At 44.4% G+C, this 20741-nt stretch overlaps 1 protein-coding gene across 1 annotated transcript in view; it reads left to right on the top strand.

Moving 5' to 3' along the window:
- The first annotated feature begins 508 nt into the window (after nt 1-508).
- Nucleotides 509-20741, top strand: part of blnk (B cell linker) — a 200246-nt gene continuing 180013 nt past the window's right edge. Inside the window, exons 1-2 of the mRNA XM_055646632.1 lie at nt 509-1069; nt 2434-2496. Of these exons, the coding sequence (XP_055502607.1) occupies nt 995-1069; nt 2434-2496 (138 nt within the window). The 5' untranslated portion in view covers nt 509-994. The remainder of the gene's footprint in view (nt 1070-2433; nt 2497-20741) is intronic.

The following is a 20741-nucleotide window of genomic DNA, read 5'->3' as shown; positions in this document are numbered from 1 at the left end:
GAGGCTGGGACTATCCCAACGTTTAAGAAACAGTTAGACAGGTACATGGATAGGACAGGTTTGGGGGGGTATGGGCCAAATGTGGGCAGGTGGGACTACTGTAGCTGGGACATGTTGGCCGGTGTGAGCAAGTTGGGCCGAAGAGCCTGTTTCCACACTGTAGCACTCTATGACAGGCTGTAAAAAAGTATAACATATATAGTTATAAGAGCAGCATAGAGGATAAACAGGAGACAAAAAATTGCACAAAGCCTATTTTGCAATTATCCATATATTTTTCTAAACCATTGTCGATAAGTCACAAGAATAGCTTTATGAAGAAAATAAGATGTAATGTGAAGCTGTACAAAAATGATAGTCCCAATGTATAACAGACAGAGTGGTAGAGTGTGGAGGAAGGAACTGAAGATGCTGGTTTATACCGAAGACACAAACTGCTGGAGTAACCCAGCGGGTCAGGACAAACGGAACAGGTGACGTTTCGGCGGTGACCCGCTGAGTTACTTCAGCATTTTGTATTCATCTCAGGAAGAATGATAGATTTCAGTTTCAGTGCAAGATGCTCCTGACTGACATCACATTAGCAAATGCGAGGGTTCCCAGCATTTAGCGCTTTCCCTTTTTTTGTTTTGCATCTGTTGCTGACTGTCACTAACGTGGTTTAAGGTCTATTTTTTGCTGACCATGTCCGCGTCCAAGTGTAATAGACTCGGCTATTTCTGCCCTTGATTTCCTCCCCTATCGTGTGGGTGGTTAAACATTTACCGAACACTTACCGCTTGCACAATCGTGACATAGCCATGGGGAAGAACCTTCACACAACCTTTCAACCGAAAAACTTCCGCCTTGCGCCGGGAATAGTCTTTTAAAGGGACATTGATCGGAGCGAGCGGGTCAGACGAGATCTCCGCTGAGTTACTCCAGCAGTTTGTGTCTATCTCTCTCCGGTGTAAACCAGCATCTGCAGCCCCTTCCTCCGCTCTCTGCAAAACCAATGGCTGCGAGGTTGCCCACCCGGGAGGAGTGTGAAACGTGGAGAAGCTGGGATCTTGCCGAGTTTCTGCGATCGGTAAGACAGAAGTTTTCTCCCATTTGAAAGAAGCTGACGAGCTTCAGAGAGACGTCCTTCAGTAACCGCTAAAATCATTTTTAGCTTCATTTTGTACTGAACTTTGTACTTTCAAAGTGTTGACAGCGTAGAAGCGAGTAAGTGACATGACTTAAATGTAGTCCAGTGAACACAGGAATCATTGCAAGGCTGACCTGTGACAATTGATCAAATTAGACAGTATGGCACAGGAGAACTCAGGAACATGTCCAGCGTTGTACCCAGCATGATGCCATGACCAACTCTTCTCTACCTGCAGATAATCCATATCCCTCCACTGTCTGCACATCCATAAGTCTCTTAAGGGCCTGTCCCACTTGGGCGTCATTTGCACGTCATTTACGCGACGTCCTAAAAATTGTTTGGCACGTCGTGACGCACACGTGGCGCATGGTGAGGCGTGGTGGCGTATGCAGTGACGGGCGGTAACGTTGCCTATGCTAATTTATTATGCGTCACCATGCGTCAACGTCCGTAACCATGCGCTGCCTGTACACCGTCGGCACGCCATTTGCACGTCATTTGAGCGCCGCACCACGCGACCGATAAGGCGCGCGTAATTTTGAAAAATGTTCACCATAGTATCTTTGATTTACACTGGGAAAATCCTTGCCACGGAGATTGGATTAAGTACGAACGACAGCACAAATGGCTCCCAAAAGGAACAGGGCCATCAAGAGCACTTGGCGCACGACAGTCGTACTGCTAGACGATTTTTGCCCATGTGGGGCCGGCCCTTTAAATGCCACTGTTGTGTCTGCCTCCACCACCACCCCCAGCAGCTTGTTCCAGGCACACACCACTCTCTGGAAAAAAAACTTGCTCCACACATCTCATTTAAACTTTGTCCCCCTCACCTTCAACATATGCCTCTGATATTTCATATTTACATTCTGGGACAAAATAGGTTGTGAGTGTCTACCCTATCCATGCTTCTCAGCATTCCATACACCCCCATCAGGTCTCTGGCTTTCCAGAGAAAACGATCCAAGTCTGCTGAACCTCTCCCTGTGGCTAATAATATATCCTCTAATCCTGGTATCATTCTGGTAAACCTTCTCTGCACTCTTTTCAGAGCTCCACATCCTTCTAGTAATGGGGTGACTAGAACTGTATGTACTGGAACACAAGGCGATGCCTGCATTGTTACGGAATGAAAATGTCAGTTTATAACGTGCAGTATAACACTCAGTAGTAGTTTAAAATAAGTCTGTCGATTATGCAAATTCCTCTCTTAACCATAACTTTTTGCAACAATGTCGCTTGGTTTCTTCACATTAATTTTTTTTAAGTTAAATGTTTTCCAATTCTATCTTTATATATAGATAAATTTATACGACACTGCCATTGTTGTGGAAAAGCAAAGAATATCTGGTGCAGTATTCTTGGTAAGTCAATGGATTCTATTTAACTTTCTTTCATGAAGTTGGACTGATATTTTACCTCTTAAGGTCACAGTAACTAACATTGATGGGTGGAGTTTTAATTTGCACATGCCCTATACTTATTCATACAGCATCTCGCTGGTTATGATTTATAAAACAACAATAAAGTATAAACTTTAAGTAACCCTTGCATTCCCTCTCTTCATCCCTCCCCTTCCCAGATCTCCAACCAGTCATGCTGTCTCCGACAACATTTTATCTGAAGTTTCGGCCTGAAACGTCACCTATTTCCTTCGCTCCATAGATGCTGCTGCACCCGCTGAGTTTCTCCAACATTTTTGTGTACCTAACATTTTATCTCTGTTTGCTCTGTTGTCACGTTCTCTCAACTAACAATGATCTATTCTACATTTTCCTTGATCTCCATTCCCTTTGTCCTGTTTTCACACCTTACACTTCCTTATCTATGCACCTCCCACTCCCCTGACAGTCTGAAGAAGGGTCTCGACCCAAAATGTCACCCATTCCTTCTCTCAAGAGATGCTGCCTCCAGCGTTCTGTGTCTATCTTCAATTTAAACCAGCATTTGCAGTTCTTTCCAACACAATAGAGCACAGTTAAGCAGATTAGAAATGCCCCATACATTTGGTAAATAAACAGCCTAATGCCTCAGCATAAAAGAAGGCAAGGAAAGGGTTGTCTCCCTTTAAAGGGTTTATATTAATTGGATACCATATTGTTTTTGCCCTAAATTGTAGTCTTAAGAGAGGCAGACTTCCTACTTTTATACAAACGGGAACTGTTTGAAACATCAGCAAGGAAGGCAGCTGCTGACGAGGGGTAAATAGAGGGTTAATACTTAGCAATACTCACGCCTGAAATGTTCCCCATTTCCCTCTACAGTTTCTGACTGATCTGCACAGTAGTTTGTCCCAAAGACATACAGGTTGTAGGTTCATTGGCTTGGTATAAGTGTAAATTGCCCTTAGTGTGTGTAGGGTAGTGTTGCAGGGATCGTTGATCGGTGCGGATTTGGTGGGCCGAAAAAACTATATCTAAAAAAATAACTACTTCCAGCAGATTCCTGGGATGTCAGGACTTTCATATGATTAAAGACTGGATAGATTCGGCTTGTACTCGCTAGAATTTAGAAGATTGAGGGGGGATCTTATAGAAACTTACAAAATTCTTAAGGGGTTGGACAGGCTAGACGCAGGAAGATTGTTCCTGATGTTGGGGAAATCCAGGACAAGGGGTCACAGTTTAAGGATAAAGGGGAAATCCTTTAGGACCGAGATGAGAAAAACATTTTTCACACAGAGAGTGGTGAATCTCTGGAACTCCCTGCCACAGAAGGTAGTTGAGGCCAGTTAATTGGCTATATTTAAGAGGGAGTTAGATGTGGCCCTTGTGGCTAAAGGGATCGGGGGTATGGAGAGAGGGCAGATACAGGATACTGAGTTGGATGATCAGCCATGATCATATTGAATGGCGGTGCAGGCTAGAAGGGCCGAATGGCCTACTCCTGCACCTATTTTCTATGTTTCTATTTTGTCATATTTTCTGTATCTGCAATACTTTGCCATAAAATTTGCAGCTTATTCTATAAGTTGTCGCATATTATAAATCAAACATTGTACACAATGGTTTGCCAGTTTGATACGTCTGCATTGCCAACTTTCTACCTGGACAGCCAAGTGAAAGCCCATGAAAAATGTTTTGAGTAATTAATTGTCTTCATCTTCTGAAGTTTAGATAGTTGCTAACAGGGGAAGCCTCAGAACACACCAGTATGGTCACATTATCGGTAACATTTCTGACCCTTGACATTTCTGATGGAGATCAATAAAAATCTGAGTAGACAACTAAATACATCTCATGATCTATGACTTCTGCTACCATCTGCAACCAGTGGACTTTTTAGTATGTAGGCTTAGACAGAAAGGAACACTCAACAGATCATGTAGCACTTATGGTGACAGAAAACAAATTATGTACAGCTTGTAAATGATCAGAACTAGAAAGGTGTGGAAATAAGTTAGTCAAGTTGCCGAGAGTATGGGGAAGAGTTGGATACAACAAAATGAACAATAAGCTTGTGTTGGACCTCATTACAACAGTGAAGGAGGCCACTGACAAGTGGGAAGGAGAAATGGAGGAAGCTCAATATTGTAAAAAGGATTTATTTTGTCATGAATTTACTCATGGGATGCTGTAAGGGGTGGGAAGGAAAAGATGTCTGGTGGTGAAATCTCATGGAAGATGGTGAAAATTACAGAGGCTGGTGAGGTGCAAATAGAGGCCTGGTGAACACTGACCTGGTGACAGTGGGGGTGAGAGCAGAGGTGCAGAAATTAGATAAGACGTTTCCATAGCCTCTCTCACCTATGGTGGAGGGAAAGCTGAGGTTTAGGGAAAGAACGCACTTCAGGATATCTGTATGAAATACGCCCCCGAAGGAACTGACGGTAGAAATGGAGGGAAATTGGCAAATGGAATGGTCCTTGCAAAGAGCAGAAAGGATGAAACTGGAGTTGAGAAGTAAATTGATTCTTTTTTTTCAATCAGTTCCTTCAGGCACTTGAAAGAGAATAATTTGCAGAACTATAAGGAAGGACAGGGAGAATTGAATAGTTTATTAGGCACTAGAATAGGTTAATTGGCCCAAATAGTCTTCTGTACATAGCAATTTGACATAGCAATTTTTCCGCAACCCAGCACCTCCGCTCGGTTTGCTACCAACCTGATCTCTCCGGTGGCTCCGTAATTCTCCCTGTTCAATTTGTCCATCTTCCCACCCCAGCGGTATGAACATTGACTTCTCCACCCCCTCCTCCCCTGGCACTTTCCCTTGCCCCAGCCGCAGGAAATGCTACAGATGCTGCCTGTCGCTTCGATACATCCCCCCTTGACTCCATTCAAAGGACCCAAGCAGTTTTTAAGAACTCAGCGAGTTGCGACATAAACATAGTAAGATATGACAACAGATACCAGTTCAGACTATGATCAAGGGTGGGAGCGGAGGGCACGTAGTCCCTCAACGTTCCTCCTCATAAAATAAAGATCAAACTTCAAACTGGTAAGCTCGTTTAATCTTACTATTTTACTTCGGAGTCACGAGAGTGACCACGTGAAGATTTTAAAGCTGTGATTTCATGCCGTGGAACGAGTCCATGCATCACATCTGCCTTGATTTTTGGGGAGAATTGAGTTAACATCATTAGACATCAATACGATATTGAAATCCAACAGTAAAAATATTAACACCAATTATTGCCCCTATTTATGGGTATATTATATTACAGAACTTAAATTTATTTCTGCAAATGTTCCAGGTTCAATGACTGGTTTGTTATAAAGTCGTTGGAAAGTTCCTCCGTTGGCCATCCTGCTGTCTTGAGGATTTGGTCCATTGGTACGTCCAACTTCATAGCTACCAATGTAGCTGCAGCCCTGGTGGAGTGAGATTTGAAATGCTAGTGTCCACTCCAGCCTATTTAGGACTTGTTTTAGCCATCTAGAGATGGTCTGGACTGTCACTGTTTTGAATGGCTGTTAGTAGCTGATTAAAGTGACATTTCTTCCCTCTGATGATCTTAGTATACTTCATGTATGATAGTAAGTGAGTTATAATACAGAGACGACCATCCGTAGGGTAGGCTCTGAATTCTGTTTTTTAGGCATGTTGACCCCTGTCTGTTCTGTATGACTATTACACTGATGTAAACCTTAAATTCCAGATGAATTAATTATGTTGTCCAACCTTATTTTCTGTGGTGACTGGACCCTTTGTGCCGTGACCAAGGCCATCAGCATGACTGTTTTCATAGTCAGTTTCCATAGGAACAGAGCTGTAGCTGGAGACCAGTTTCTTAACATGGTCAGTACAATGCTCACATCCCATATTTGGGAGTACCTGGTTCTTGGGGACTAATTTAAAAAAATGCCCCTCATGAGTTTGTTTACCAGGGTTTGTCCCAACAGAATGCCCTCTGTACCTTCGACAGGTATGTTGACAGAGCACTTCTGGCGCAGTTGATGGCACTATGACTGAGCCTCTCATCGTAATGGAGGCTTGCCAGGAATTCCAGAACAGACATCTGTGGGTGATGATTATTGTTGTGACAGTACTTCCCATTACTAGATGATACCAAGTACTGATGTTTGGGTGGACTGTCTGTGACCCGCTGAAATAATTCCGCATTTGGTCCGTCAGTCCCAGGTGTAGAAGAGGTGCTTTCAACTCTAAATAAATAGGTTAATATATAATAGTGACATGGGTAACTCCCCTTGTTGCGGGAAGACCCAGTAAGTTAGGTCTATGATGGATGGTGATGTATGTTTCTGACCCATGTTGATATCACCAGTACCCATGGTTGCGTAGGGCAATCAGGTATTATCAAAATTCAAGACGTGGAGTCTATAGTTTCTTCCTAAATACCAGACTGATGAGGCAAAGGGAGGGATGCATAAATGATCCCCCAATCAGCGAAGATACATCTGAACCACTGCCCCAGGTTCTGGCTCCCAAGAACATAATTTGATAACTGGTAAGAGCATGGATGTGAATAGGTCGTTATCTGGTGTTCCATACCGGCTGTTCCAGCAATACATATTTTATCCAACATCCATACAGTGTTTTTAGGCTTAGCGTGACCTGTTGTCTGCCACTAAATTCAGTTTCTCTGGTAGTTGGAAGCTGATATCCAATCTCTATCTGGATACGCTATTAATCCAGATTAATGGAGACAGTAACTCTAAGACTATTGCCTCCATCACAGTGAGGAGGTGTCTGGTGAACTCACTGTGGTGGATGTTAGCCTGCGTTCATTGTGTGTTGTTATTATTACATGTATGGCTGCAGGCAACAACATTTCGTTCAGACTGAAAGGTCTGATTGACAATAAAGGATTCAATTCAATTCAATTCACAAATAGTGTTGGCCAGATAGTCACATGGTGTCGATATGTTTCTACCCATATGGTTGACATATGCTACCCCGGTCGTGTTGTCAATTTGTAGACTAACATACTGGTGATATAACCCAAAACAATATGACTTAAAGCCATGACTAGCTCTCACTTCCCCAGGTATATATGCCCAATGTTAGTAGTGATGCCTCCTGAGCATTCCATCTCCCCCACAGCTGGAGATGGAATTAGTAGCATCCCAATCCAAGGCCCATCAGTATGTGGTTCCATAGACGGGTAACTGTGTTTGGTTAGGAACAATGCCTAATGTATGTTCCACCATTTTTGTACCATAGTGGCCTCTGTTGGTTGCTTCATTAGTCTGTCAGAATGACCCCCCCATAATTTATTGAGTGACGCGTGTTACGTTCTGTACTATGATTATGTAAAGGTCCGATATCATGTGGCTGTCACACAGCCCCTAATGCCAATTATTCTACTACCAGTCTGATGGATGGTTTAGTTCCCTGCAAGCCTCCATAAAGGCTGTACCCTTTCTTACGGCAAAGTCACTGCCATGTGAAGTGTGTTAACAGTGGACCGCAGATGATCTGTTGTGTTAAATACATCTGTGGGCACCTCCAATGAGTACTATATAGCAAGCATATTTTAATACCATGCTTGCCATGTAGTACCCTAGGATCAATACCTTAGTTGCACCAAAGGTTCCCATCTGTAATGAATATAAAGTACGAAGTATTCAAATTAGTCAATCTAAGATGAAGTGGCAACCACCTCTAAATTATGATAAGGATATTTAGGACACAAATTCCTGTGATACGTGTTGGATGTCCTCCATAACTCTTATAATATATGGGCACTGTAGTTCAGTATGCGCTTTAGTTGATTCTTACCCTATAAGCATGAACATTCAGTTCGGTACATGCTGAACTGGAGGATAATGGAATGAATAATTCTATGGTATACCCTTATAACTCTGAATTTTAAGTGTTGGTAGAATAATTCTATGCATACATATAGATCTGTTATCTCCCACCAACCTCCCTGGTTACTATTAGTAGGTTTGTTACTATTTCGGCATCCTCCGTTGTCGTTGAGGTGCCGGTGTCTGATGAGGGTAGCGCATTTCCCAGGAAGTAGTTTTTAAGATGTTCCTTAATGTGCCCCAGAGTTCCCTCTATGTGAAGTTATTTCCCTGTTAAGATAAGATGCCTCCAAATTTTTATATTGGAGGTTGGGAGGTTCCAGGTTAGCATATAAGACCAGTGCATCCTGGTGATCTAGTGTCATGGCTCTGTTTATAGTGCGATCAATCCCGTCCCGCTGTTAGGACTTAGAACTTTCTTTCGTTTCAATTCCCTGCCCTACCATGTTTTGGTTGATACTGGGAACATTCGGGTTTTGCAGTTCCCTGATGATAAGTGTTTCCCCATAGGTTTTCTGCACCCTAAGTGTACTAGGGGTATGTTCTGCTCCCCTGTTCAAGTGCAGCCCAAAATTGACCCCCTATACTCATCAGAGGGAGAACACTGTGCAGCCCTACACGAGGTACTGTTGTAGGACTTACTAGCTGCCCCTCTGTGACTAGTCTCCATCTCATGGAGCTGCCACTTACCTGCTCCAACAGCCGCTCCAGCTGGTCCCGATGCTCTCGGGCACCCAACCGGCTCCAATGCACATGATCACTGGCCATCGCGGCTGCTCCTGAAGCCGTTACTCCTGAGGCTGCTCCTGCTCCAGTTCCTGCAGCCACTCTATCCGGCTCCAATGCTCACGGGCACTGGCCGTCATGGCTGCTCCTGAAGCTGCTCCTGTTCCAGCTCCTGCAGCCAGCCCAGGATGGACTCTCGGTGTTCCCCTCTGATGAGTGAGAAACTCTGTGCCGCTCCACAAGGAGTACTGCTGTGGGGCTTATTAGTTGCCCACTGTGGCTTTGCCACTTTGGAGTATTTCCACTTTGCAGCCCCACAAGGGGTACTGCTCCTGCAGCCGGTCCAACCGGCTCCAATGCTCTCGGGCACTGGCCGCTCCCGGCTGCTCTTTATCCTGCATGCTGCAGCCGCTACAACCGACCCCGGTGCTCACGGGCACTGGCCGCTCGCGGCTGCTTAATTTCTCCTGTAGCCGCTCAAACCGACCCCCATGCTCACGGGCACTGGTCGCTCGCGGCTGCTTAGTATCTCCTCCAGCCGCTCACCTCTCCCGACCGGCCGGGGCCGGCGCGGGAGCGAAGTCGGGAGGGAAGTCGGGCACAGCTGTTCCCATTACGGGAGATCAGCGTGCCGTTTGCTGCTGCTGCCGACTGCCCGCAATTCTGCGGTTCTCCCCCGCCAGCTTTCCCGCAGCCTTCGTGGATCCGGTCCATGTCTCCACTTAAAAGGTAAGTGGAAGGAACGCAGAGACTTCTTACCTGCTGTTCCCGACTTTCAAATTCTGGAACGCAGAGTCTCTTACCTGCTGTTCCCGGCTTTCAAATTTTGCCGCTAGGCGAACGTCGTTCCCCCTGCTGTGACTCGTTGCAATGCATGTAGAGATATGTCACTCATGCGTCCTGGCGGGGTTCTTCACGTAGTCACTCACATGACTCGGAAGTAAAATTAAATTATCCACTCAGCAGTTTCATACATATGGACCCCATTTGGGCCTATGAGAGATTTTTGGTAGTTATATAGATTATACACTATTGGCCATTTGCTCCTTCCCCATTCCCCAATTCATGTTTTCCTTATGTTCATTCCTCTAATTTTAGAATGCTATTAATTCATCTCATAAGATAAGCATTTGTGTTTGTCATGAATATGATAATTCGTGGGAAATCCTAAGAAACCCAAGTAACTGCTGACATTAGAAGAAGTGTAAGTACATGAGGAGGTTGACCTGACCTGACCTCAAGAATATTTATTCTGAGAACATAGTCCGAAGAAATGAACCTTGTAGCTCGGTGGAAAATGCATGCAAGAACAAAAAGTGTATTTGGACATAGAAGATTCAATTTCCTGTCTGCTAATTTTAGCGAAAAGTGCTGATCAATGTCAAAGCTCATCAAAGGCATTTCAAAAGTTTAAAATATCTTTGGAGGCAAGTGGTCATTAGGTCAGCGGAACATGACAATGGGTCTTTGAGAACCACCTCCAGAGTGTTCGGTTTGCAGAAATTGACATGCACTGTCCCTTCTGATGCAACAGTGTAGTCTCAGGAGAGCATAAGGAAAGTCATTTAAAACTGGTAACAAAACCAGAATTGATTATTTTTGGAATATCGGAAGGTAACCCTGAACTAAACGTGTTTCAGAAGAATTTATTTAATTACGGGCTAATAATGGGAAAAAAACTTATACTTAAATTCTGGAAAAATGCGCCCACACCAACAATAAAAATGTGGATATCAAATATGTTTGAAACATTACATCTGGAAGAGATGAGATTCCTCTTAGCAGGTAAAGCAGACCAATTCCAAAAGACGTGGTCTATGTTTCTGGACCTATTACAAGTATGAGGTGCAATAGTAATTTAAATAAATAAATAAATAAATAAATGGTATCAGGACCTGGTAACGGGAGGTAAAACAACAAAAACAGACTTGGTTGGTAGTCCCCTTTCTGCGGAGTTTAATGTTATAATAGAGCGATTGTTCCTATTTTCTTTTTCTTTCTTTTCTAGGGTCTACTTTCTCACTTTACTTCCTTCTCTAACTTCTTTTCTAAGGGGCTTTCTTTTCCCAACACTCTTGCACTTCACGACTCTTGCGCACTTTCTTTACTTTCTTTACTTCTATCTTTTTCTTAAAGCTCAAAAAAAATGAAGCGGTACAAAAAATGTATTAAGATATATGTGTTGTGTAGTATTGTAATTTACCGTACTTCTAATAAAAAAAAAAAAAAAAAAAGAAAGTCATTTAAGTACAGAACTGGATCAACATGAACAAATGAATACATCGGCAAAACTAAAGGCAGACTGGGTGAACACCTTCACTCAGCCCGCGTGAACCAACCTGATCCCCCAGTTGTTAGACACTTTAATTCTCCTTCCCATTCCTACACAGACCTTTCTGTCCTCGGTCTCCTCCATTGTCAGAATGAGGCTAAACGCAAATTGGAGGAACAGCATCTCATATTTCACTTGGCATCTTACAGCCCAGTGGTATGAGTTTTGATTTCTCTCACTCCAGAAGTGGCGGTGCTGCCCTGCAGCTGCGGCTCACCGGCAGTCCGTTTGTCTTTTCCTTTTTTGTTTTCTTTAGTCCCGTTGTTGCAGTTTATTTCAGTTTATTTTAGTTGTGTATGTGTGAGGGGCGGTGGGAGAAACTTGTTTTAGTCTCTTCCTTCGGGGGGATGCGACCTTTTCTTGTCGTATCTCCCGTCTCCGTCTCTGTCTGTTGTGAGGCCTAATGGCAGAGCTGGCGGCCTCCAACTGGGACCGACCTCGAGCCTCCGGAGGCAGAGCCAGCCAGGACTTACCAATGCAAGGCTGGCCGACTTTGGGGCTGTGGCGGCGTTGCGGCGGTGGCGACCCGACTTCGGAGCCTCGGAGGCTCGGCCGCAGGCCCAGTGGACTCGGAGAAACCAGCTTCGGCAGCTTCGACCGCCCCAGGCCGCGGTGTTTGAACCGGCCCGTTCACGGAGCTCGGATTTGGCCGCGAGACTTACTTACCATCACCCGGCGGGGTCACAACATCGGAAGCCTGGATCGCCTCAACGCAGAGGGAAAACAAGGGCGGAAGAGACAAGGACTTTAAGACTTTTGCCTTCCATCACAGTGAGGAGGTGCCTGGTAGACTTTCCATGTCTTTTTGTGTCCATCTTCGGTTTAAATCAGTATCTGCAGTTCCTTCTTTCACATGATCAAACAAATGTTGTTAGACTTCTAAAATGGGTTGTGTTAACATGAAACATGATAGAAACATAGAAACATAGAAATTAGGTGCAGGAGTAGGCCATTCGGCCCTTCGAGCCTGCACCGCCATTCAATATGATCATGGCTGATCATCCAACTGTATCCCGTACCTTTCTCTCCATACCCCCCTGATCCCCTTAGCCACAAGGGCCACATCTAACTCCCTCTTAAATATAGCCAATGAACTGGCCTCAACTACCCTCTGTGGCAGAGAGTTCCAGAGATTCACCACTCTCTGCGTGAAAAAAAAGTTCTTCTCATCTCGGTTTTAAAGGATTTCCCCCTTATCCTTAATGATGGTGCTTTGTTAAATGTTGCACCAAACACAAAAGACAATCATGTGATTTGATAACCCTGATGCAATCAATTATTTCTGCCTCAATGCCATCATGCTAATAGTAAACATTATAGTGCTTACACATTTGCTAGATCTTTCACCTAATGTTTACCTAATGCCTTTGGAGATCCCTATCCACCCCATGTCTTAAGGTTATAAAAACCTCTCTTTAAGGACTGGGCGATACAGTGGTGCAGCATCTAGAGCGTGCACTTGATGATGACTATACGTGCAGAGTTTGTATGATCTCCCTTTGACCACATGCCCTTTCTCCAACACACCAAAGATGTGCAGGTTTTTAGGTTAATGGACTTCTGCAAATTGCCCATTGAGTGTGGAATGTTAAAGTGGGAAAATGTAGAACTTGTGTACAGGTGATCGATGGTCATTGTGGAATTAGAGGGCCGAAGATTCTGTTTCCATGCTGTATCTCTAAACTATAAATCTAAACTAACAAATATGGAAAGGTTGTCAACCTCGAAGTACAAAATTAGTTGCTGAATATCCACTTGCTGCTAACAATATGGTCATTTGTGATTCTGTCCAAGTCAGCTTCCCATTTTAAATGCACTGTATTCAGAAAGTTTTCAGACCCCTTCACTTTTTCCACATTTTGTTATGTTACAACCTTATTTTAAAATGGATTCAATTCATTTTTTTATCATCAATCTACACACAATACCCCGGAATGAAGAAGCGAAAACGGTGTTTAAAAATGTTTGCAAAGCAATTAAAAAGAAATAACTGAAATATCACATTTACATAAGTATTCACACCCTTTGCTATGACACCCAAAATTGATTGGACATGATTTGAAAAGGCACACACCTGTCTATATAAGGTCCCACATTTGACAGAGCATGTCAGAGCAAACACCAAGCCATGAAGATGAAGGAATTGTCCGTAGACCTCCAAGACAGGATAGTGTCGAGACACAGGTCTGGGGAAGGGTATAAAACAATTTCTGCAGCATTGCAGGCCCTGAAGAGCACAGTGGCCTCCGTCATTCTTAAATGGAAGAACTTTGAAACCACCAAGACTCTTTATAGACCCAAACTGAGCAATCGGGGGAGAAGGGCCTTGGTCAGGGCCAAGAACCCAATGGTCACTCTGACAGAGCTCCAGGGTTCCTCTGTGGAGATGGGAGAACCTTCCAGAAGGACAACTATATCTGCAGCACTCCACCAATCAGGCCTTTACGATAGAGTGGCCAGACGGAAGCCACTCCTCAGTAAAAGGCACATGACAGCCCGCTTGGAGTTTGCCAAATGGCACCTAAAGGACTCTCAGACCATGAGAAACCAAGATTGAATTCTTTGGCCAGTATGTCAAGCGTTACGTCTGGAGGAAACCAGGCACCGCTCATCACCTGGCCAATACCATACCTACGGTGAAGCATGGTGGTGGCAGCATCATGCTGTGGGGATGTTTCTCAGCAGCAGGGACTGGGAGACTGGTCAGGATCGAGGGAGAGATGAACGGAGCAAAGTTCTGAGAGATCCTAGATGAAAACCTGCTCCAGAGCATTCTGGACCTCAGACTGGGGCGGAGGTTCACGTTCCAACAGGACAATGACCCTAAGCACACAGCCAAGACAGCGCAGGAGTGACTTCATGACAAGTTAGTGAATGTCCTTGAGTGGCCCAGCCAGAGCACGTACTTTAACCCGATCGAACATCTTTGGAGGGATCTGAAAATAGCTGTGCATCGACGCTCCCCGTCCAACCTGACAGCTTGAGAGGATCTGCAGAGAAGAATGGGAGAAATTATCCAATTACAGGTGCGCCAAGCTTGTAGCATCATACCCAAGAAGACTTGAGGCTGTAATCGCTGCCAAAGGTGCCTCAACAAAGTACTGAGTAAAGGGTCTGAATACTTCTGTGAATGTGATATTTCTGTTATTTCTTTTTAATTACTTTGCAAAAATATCTAAACTTCTGTTTTTGCTTTTTTATTATGGGGTATTGTGTGTAGATTGATGATAAAAAAAAGAATTGAATCCATTTTAGAATAAGGCTATAACATACCAAAATGTGGAAAAAGTGGAAGTTTGAATACTTTCTGAATGCACTGTATGTCACCTTTGTCTATACAGGGATTGTTCCTTTCAGCATGGCAATATCCCAAACAGTTTATACCTCATGAAGTCTTTTTGGTCAAGATACAGATAAGAAACTTTTAGGACTCTTCTCTGGAAAAAAATGGCCCAAGTGTGTTTTCAATTTATCAGTTGCACCTTTAGAACGAGATCTAACAATTACTGGACCGCAGACCAGGCTATTTGGTGGTTTTAGTGATCTAATTGTACTTGCTGTGGGTAAACGTTTATGGTTCAGCTTCTCTAGTTTTCACTGAATCCAACCACAGTAGTCACGCTGAGGATACGGGAAGAACCAAGGTGTGTGACTGCGAGAAAGGTTGGTAACCATGGAGTGCAGGAGACCCAGGTGGCTGTGCCTAATGAAAACAGGTACGCCCTCTTGGGAACTGTCCGGGGAGACGATGTTTCCAGTCCGAGAGGCGGATACGTCGGTGGCTCCAATCCTCGAGATGGGACTCGACCGGCGAGACCGACGTCGGGCAGAGCCTTAGTGGTGGGTGACTCCATTGCCCGAGGAGCAGACAGGAGATTCTGTGGCAGCAGACGAGATGCGAGGATGGTCTGTTGCCTCCCTGGTGCCAGGGTTCAGGATGTCACGAGCCGAATTCAGAGCATCCTCAAGAGAGAAGGTGAACAGCCGGCAGTAGTTGTGCACGTGGGCACAAACGACATCGGGAAAAAGAAAAAGGAGGTTCTCCAACATGAGCTCAGAGAGTTGGGAAGAAGACCGAAAGGCCGGACTTCTAGTGTGGGTATCTCTGGATTGCTTCCAGTACCTCGTGCTAGTAAGGACAGGAACAGGGAGATATGGGATCTGAATGTGTGGCTGAGGGGCTGGAGCAGGGAGCAAGGATTTAGATTTATAGACCACTGGGATCTTCTCTGGGGTAGGGGTGACCTGTACAGAAGGGACGGGTTACACCATAACTGGAGGGGGAACCAACATTCTGGCAGGCAGGTTTGCTAGGGCTACACGTGTGGGTTTAGACTAAATAGTGGGGGGGGGATTGACAAATTGGGAGTATAAAGATGGAGTTGAAGGGGAAGTGACAAAAGATTCTCGAATTAATGGGAAGGAAAGCTCGAGAATGGACAACAGAGTAAGATCAGGGCCAATTGCGAGCAGTGCGAGGGGGGAAGTGAATACTGAGGTCAAAGTGCTGTATATGAATGCGCGAAGTATAAGGAATAAAGTGGCAAGCTTGAGGCTCAGTTAGAAATTGGCAAGTTTGATGTTGTGGGAATTACTGAGACATGGCTGCAAGAGGGCCAGGGCTGGGAACTGAATATTCAAGGGTATACCTCCTATCGAAAAGACAGACAGGTGGGCAAAGGGGGTGGGGTTGCTCTGTTGGTGAGGAATGAAATTCAGTCCCTTGCAAGGGGTGACATTGAAACAGGAGATGTAGAGTCAGTATGGATAGAACTAAGGAATTGTAAGGGTAAAAATACCCTAATGGGACTAATCTACAGGCCCCCAAACAGTAGCCTGGACATAGGGTGCAAGTTGAATCAGGAGTTAAAATGGCATGTAGCAAAAGTAATGCTGTGGTTGTTTTGGGCGATTTCAACATGCAGGTAGACTGGGAAAATCAGGTTGGTACTGGACCCCAAGAAAGGGACTTTGTAGAGTGCCTTTGTCTTGGATTCTTAGAGCCGCTTGTATTGGAGCCTACCAGGGAGAAGGCAATTCAGGATTTAGTGTTATGTAATGAACCGGATTTGATAGACGACCTCTAGGTTAATGACCATAATATGGTCAGGTTTAATCTGCAATTGGAGAGGGAGAAGGGTAGATCAGAGGTGTCAGTGTTACAGTTGAATAAAGGGGACTATGGGGCCATGAGGGAGGTGCTGGCCAAAGTTAACTGGAAAGATACACGAGCAGGGATGACAGTAGAACAAAAATGGCAGGTATTCCTAGGAATAATACAGAAGTTGCAGGATCAGTTAATTCCTAGGAGGAAGAAAGATTCCAAGGGGAGTAAGGGCCGACCATGGCTGACAAGGGAAGTGGATGCATTGGTAATAATTTTCCAATGTTCGATACTCAGGATCAGTTCCTGTGGATTGGAGGGTAGCTAATTTTATCCCACTTTTTAAGAAATGCGGGAGAAAGAAAAAAGGGAATTATAGATCAGTTAGACTGACTGATGGTGGGGAAGATGTTGGAGTCAATTATAAAAGATGAAATAGCCGCATATTTGGATAGCAGTAACAGGATCGGTCCGAGTCAGCATGGATTTACGAAGGGGAAATCATGCTTGACTAATCTTCTGAAATTTTTTGAAGATGTAACTAGGAAAATGGACAAGGGGGACCCAGTGGATGTAGTGTACCTGGACTTTCAGGAAGCATTTGATAAGGTCCCACATAGGAGATTAGTGGGCAAAATTAGGGCACATGGTATTGGGGGTAGAGTGCTGACATGGATAGAAAATTGGTTGGCAGACAGGAAACAAAGAGTAGGGATTAAAGGGATCCTTTCAGAATGGCAGGCAGTGACTAGTGCAGTACCGCAAGGCTCGGTGCTGGGACTGCAGCTATTTACAATATACATCGATGATTTGAATGAAGGGATTCAAAGTAACATTAACAAATGTGCAGATAACACAAAGCTGGGTGGCAGTGTGAACTGTGAGGAAGATGCTATGAGAATGCAGGGTGACTTGGACAAGTTGGGGGAGTGGGCAGATGCATGGCAGATGAAGTTTAATGCAAATAAATGTGAAGTTATCCATTTTGGTAGCAAAAACAGGAAGGCAGATTACTATCTAAATTACGTCAAGGGGAAAAGGGGAAGTACAACGGGATCTGGGGGTCCTTGTTCATCAGTCAATGAAAGTAAGCATGCAGGTACAGCCGGCAGTGAAGAAAGCGAATGGCATGTTGGCCTTTATAACAAGAGGAGTCAAATATAGGAGCAAAGAGGTCCTTCTGCAGTTGTACAGAGCCCTAATGAGACCACACCTGGAGTATTGTGTGCAGTTTTGGTCCCCTAATTTGAGCGAAGGGAGTGCAGCGTAGATTTACAAGGTTAATTCCCGTGATGGCGGGACTATCATATGCTGAGAGAATGGAGCGGCGGCTGGGCTTGTACACTCTGGAGTTTAGAAGGATGAGAGGGTATCTCATTGAAGCATATAAGATTGTTAAGAGTTTGGACACGCTAGAGGCAGGAAACATGTTCCCAATGTTGGGGGAGTCCAGACCCAGGGGCCACAGTTTAAGAATATGAAATTACCAAATTTCGAACGGAGACGAGGAAACACTTTTTCTCACAGAGAGTTGTGAGTCTGTGGAATTCTCTGCCTCAGAGGACGGTGGAGGCCGGTTCTCTGGATGCTTTCAAGAGAGAGCTAGATAGGGCTCTTAAAAATAGCGGGGTCAGGGGATATGGGGAAAAGGCAGGAATGGGGTACTGATTGGGGATGATCAGCCATGATCACATTAAATGGTGGTGCTGGCTCGAAGGGCCGAATGGCCTATTCCTGCACCTATTGTCTATTGTCAATTGTCTATTGTCACTGAATTCTGCTTTGACGAGCTCAATGATGAACTAAGACGTTGGTTTATTTTGCAACATTCTTAAAAATAACACAGTGTAACTTTTTGTAAACTGTTTTAATACTTCCTGTAACATCAAAAATAGATAAGGGTATAAAACATATGACTGGTGATACGGTTACATGTAATGCTTTCTGAAGGTCAGCTTCTCATTGGAAATCAAGCCTGCTTTAGTTCTGATGTACAAACAGAATACTGGGGTCAAGGAAAGAGCGTTCACGTCGCGGCCCTGTTTCCACCAATCTTTCCACCACCACGCACAAGAAACGACAAGACAGACACCATTATATACAGATGCCGAGAAGTGTGTCAGCTCTGGCTGAACAACGTCTTATCTTGTGTGTGGTCTAGATAAAAAGAAGCAGAATACTGAAGTTGCTAGACCTCCTGAAATAAAACAAATGTCAGAACTATTCAGCTGGTCAGACAATATCTGTGGGGAGAGAAACATTTGTCTTTGAATAGTGAAAGGCCTGGATAGAGTGGAGGGGATGTTTCCACTAGTGGAAGAGTCTTGGACTAAAGGTAATAGTCTCAGAATTAAGGAATGTTCATTTGAGAAGGAGATGAGGAGGAATGTCTTTAGTCAGAGGGTGGTGAATCTGTGGAATTCATTGCCACAGAAGGCTGTGGAGGCCGTCTGTATATTTTTAAGGCAGATATAGATAGATTCTTGATTAGTACGGGTGTCAGGGGTTATGGGGAGAAGACGGGAGAATGGGGTTGATTGCGAAAGACAGATCATCCGTGATTGAATGGTGGAGTTGACTTGATGGGCCGAATGGCCTAATTCTGCTCTTATCACTTTTGTACATGAATGGCATTTCATCAGAACTGGGAAATGGTAGAAATAAGCAAGTTTAAAAGTTGCAGAGAAGTTCACTGGGCAGAGGACGAAACGATGGAGACCAGGAGGCGAAATAAAGCACATTGTGGTGATGCTGGTTGAAAGAGGGCGGAGAAAGTAACTGAGTAACAACTGGCAGATTCTGGAGAGTTGGTACTAGGAGATGAAAATTTTTTTTTTTTAAATTGAAAGAGGTGAGGGAAAAATGGTAGAAGACTGACATACAAGCTCATTATCTGAAATTGTTGAATTCCACACTGAGGTAGAAGTGGCCGATTCGGAAACTCCAAGCCGCTGAGAGTGTTCTCTGTTCCGACGCCGGAGTTCCGATCATCCCGGCGAGAGGGCCTGAACATTGGGCCACCCGTAGCACCGACTGCGGAGGGTTCAAAGGCCCCAACCACGGGTGAACAAAGAGGAAGATGACTGAGCTTTATTGCCTTTCCTCACAGTGGTAAACGTTGATTCTGCTGTGTGGGGATGTTCATGTTAAATTCTATCGTGTGTTGTGTTCTTTTTATTCGCATCGCTGTGTGGTAACTCAAATCTCACTGGTGCATGTGACAATAAATGTGTCTTGAACTCTTGAGATGGGGAGGAATTTCTTTAGCCAGAGAGTGGTGAATCTGTGGAATTCATTGCCACAGGTGGTTGTGGAGACCAGGTCGTTGGGTATTTATAAGGAGGAGATTGATAGGTTCTAGATTAGGAAGGGTGTTGGGGTTATGGGGAGAAGGCAGGAGAATGGGGTTGAGAGGGAGAAAATAGATCAGCCATTATGAAATAGTGGAGCAGATACACTGGGCTGAATGGCCTAATTCTGCTCCTGTGTCTAATGATCTTGTGAACTGCCAGATATTCTACAATTAAGAAATACAACAGTGTGATACTTTTAAATGTCTGAGATTAGATGCTATGCCTGTCAGAATCAGAGGTGGTAATTTCCCAACATCTGTGCCAAACTAGTGGGACCACGTTTGCTGCTGCCCATATCACAATTCAACATATATTGAAGGGCTATGAACCAAGATGAGCATCCAACAACTGGATTTGTGATCAAGCATGTTCCTTGGTGGGGTTAAATCCGGATTTTCAGGTATTTTTTGAAGTTGGAAGTTTTGAAGTAGAGATTTTGTGTCACAATTCAACATATATTGAAGGGCTATGAACCAAGATGAGCATCCAACAACTGGATTTGTGATCAAGCATGTTCCTTGGTGGGGTTAATTCTGGATTTTCCAAGTTCTTTTTTGAAGTTTTGGAAGCAGAGATTTTGTGTCCAGTTGATCCATGGCAAACTATCTTCTTAACCTTGCATTAATGAAAGGAACATGAGTCATAGAAAGTCAGTCGTACAATAGGGAAATGGGTCTTTCAGCCCAACTTGTCCACGCCAACCTTGATGCCCAATCAACATTAGCCCTGCCTGCCCACGACTGGCCCATATCCCTCCAAAACTGTCCTATCCATGTGCCTGCCATGTTCATAAGGGATAGGAGCAGAATTAGGCATCAAGTCTGCTCTGCCATACAATCATGGCTGATCTATCGTTCCCTCTACCCCATTCTCCTGC

This window comes from Leucoraja erinacea, chromosome 15 (genome assembly GCF_028641065.1).
Source record: "Leucoraja erinacea ecotype New England chromosome 15, Leri_hhj_1, whole genome shotgun sequence".
NCBI lineage: Eukaryota > Metazoa > Chordata > Chondrichthyes > Rajiformes > Rajidae > Leucoraja > Leucoraja erinaceus.
The sequence above is the reverse complement of the archived record's forward strand: the minus strand, read 5'-3'. Positions and strand labels throughout refer to the sequence as shown.